The sequence below is a fragment of the Mandrillus leucophaeus genome, unplaced genomic scaffold (assembly GCF_000951045.1).
Source record: "Mandrillus leucophaeus isolate KB7577 unplaced genomic scaffold, Mleu.le_1.0 Scaffold492, whole genome shotgun sequence".
NCBI classification, from domain to species: Eukaryota; Metazoa; Chordata; class Mammalia; order Primates; family Cercopithecidae; genus Mandrillus; species Mandrillus leucophaeus.
The window spans coordinates 2393417-2395464 of record NW_012105276.1 but is presented as its reverse complement, the minus strand read 5'-3'; the positions used below and the strand labels follow the sequence as shown (position 1 = coordinate 2395464).

Genomic DNA, 2048 nt, shown 5'->3' with positions numbered 1-2048 from the left:
AAGTTTCACACAGGTCTTAAATACAAAATGTAAGTCTTAAGAGAATAGGGATTTTTAAAAATTTACTTTCCTTCCTACATTTTCTTTAGGTCCAGAAAGATTTGCTTGATGAAGGATTTAAGAAGAAATCTGAGGAGATGAATGCAGAGATAAATCAACTAAAACATGTGATTGATACTACAAAAAATGATGATACTCCCTGGATTGCACGAACCTTGGACAAACTTGGCGATGAGCTAACTTCAATATTGTCTGCTCCTGCTAAATTAATTGGTCAGGTTGTCAAAGGTGTGAGCTCACTCTTTAAAAAACATAAGCTCCTCTTTTAAGGATATTATAGATTGTACATATATGCTTTGGACTATTTTTGATCTTGATCTGTATGTTTTTCATTTTCATTCAGAAAAGTTGTTTTTTTTTTCTCAGACAGAGTCTTACTCTGTCGCCAAGGCTGGAGTGCAGTGGTGCAATCTTGGCTCACCGCAACCTCTGCCTCCTGAGTTCAAGAGATTCTCCTGCTTCAGCCTCCTTAGTAGCTGGGATTATAGGTGCACCCCACCACACCCAGCTAATTTTTGTATTTTTAGTAGAGATGGGTTTTCATCATGTTGGCCAGGCTGGTCTCGAACTCTTGACCTCAAATGATCTGCCTGCATCGGCCTCCCAAAGTGCTGGGATTACAGGCATGAGCCACAATGCCCAGTCCTCATTTAGCAAAGTTTTAAACATAAAAAGTGCTGGTTAGAGGATATCAGTGCCTGGCCCACATGAGATAGAACAGATCCATACCCACTTGGAAAAACTATGTTCACTTTTAGGAAATATAATTTTGAAAAATCATTTACATACAAGAGGTCCACTGGGCCATTGCTTTTAATGGCAAAATATTGGAATGTACTTGAATGTTCTTCAAATAAGATTGGTAAGATAAATTTTAGTATGTGCATGTACTGGAATATTATACAGCCAGTAAACAAATTGACAGTGAAGCTCTATTTGTACCAGTAAAGAATGGTTACAAGAGATACTGAAAAATGAAAAAAAAAAAAAAAATTGTAAAGCAATGTAGATTATCTTATCACCAATGAAAAAATGCAATTATTATATGTGAGCATGCAAAGATATCTCTGGAAAGATTAACGAAAATCTATTATTATAGGCTCCTTCTGGGAAGAACCAGTTGAATGTATGGGTTGAAGGATCACATACTCCTCACTTTAAACTCTTGAATTTTGTAAAGAAATCTTATTTTACTTATTCAGAAATAAATAAGAAAATGTAAGAGACAATGCTGATAATGATAACAATAAAAACATAGTGAAACTGGCTATCAGATGATGAAATTGCTTGTTGCTTCTAGGAATTCTATCAGCCAGCCCAATGAGGGGTCTAAGACTAAGATCTGAGTACTAGAATGCAAAAAAATTGAATCCTATTCTTGTTTTCCTTTTGGCCTGGTTTTTCGATTGCTTCTATTTGTTTTGAGACTAAGACATACACTTTTCTGTGGCCTTTGAAATCTCAGCTATAGTAGCCTCTATTTCCTTTCTCTGAATTCAAGTTTTAAGGTGTTAGAAGCATAAATTACCAAACATTAAGATTAAGCACTGATAACAGGGATCCTGCCAATCTTGTCAGTAGTGGTCTCTTTGCAGTAGCCTCAGATAGAAAGGACAATGTGCCTTTCCAGAACCGAACCCCCTGATGGGGGATGATAGACCCAGACACATAGAGACCTGGTATTGACCCTTCATTGTTACAATCTAAGAAGATTCATTTATAGTAATGAGTGGCAGACAGCTAGGCCTGAATGACTGACATAATTCTGAAGATGGCCAATACAGCGGACCAGCCATAGGGTTAAACGGGATGGGGAGAAAACAATCAAGTGAAATAAATGCTGTCTACCAGGAGGTTGAGAGGTAGCCCCAATAAAGTGTCACATCCATAGCCTTGATCTGAGCTAATTTCAGACCCTGAACTCAGCTGGAGTGGAGGGCAGTACCCCAGGAAAAGGACACTGCAACTCCAGGACCCAAATAAATGAT

The 2048-nt window shown here is 37.7% G+C and overlaps 1 protein-coding gene across 1 annotated transcript in view; it reads left to right on the top strand.

Moving 5' to 3' along the window:
• Positions 1–1333, top strand: part of GBP6 (guanylate binding protein family, member 6) — a 40385-nt gene extending 39052 nt beyond the window's left edge. The window contains exon 11 of the mRNA XM_011995591.1: positions 90–1333. Coding sequence (XP_011850981.1) covers positions 90–329 — 240 coding nt within the window. The 3' untranslated portion in view covers positions 330–1333. The remainder of the gene's footprint in view (positions 1–89) is intronic.
• Positions 1334–2048: the final 715 nt, after the last annotated feature.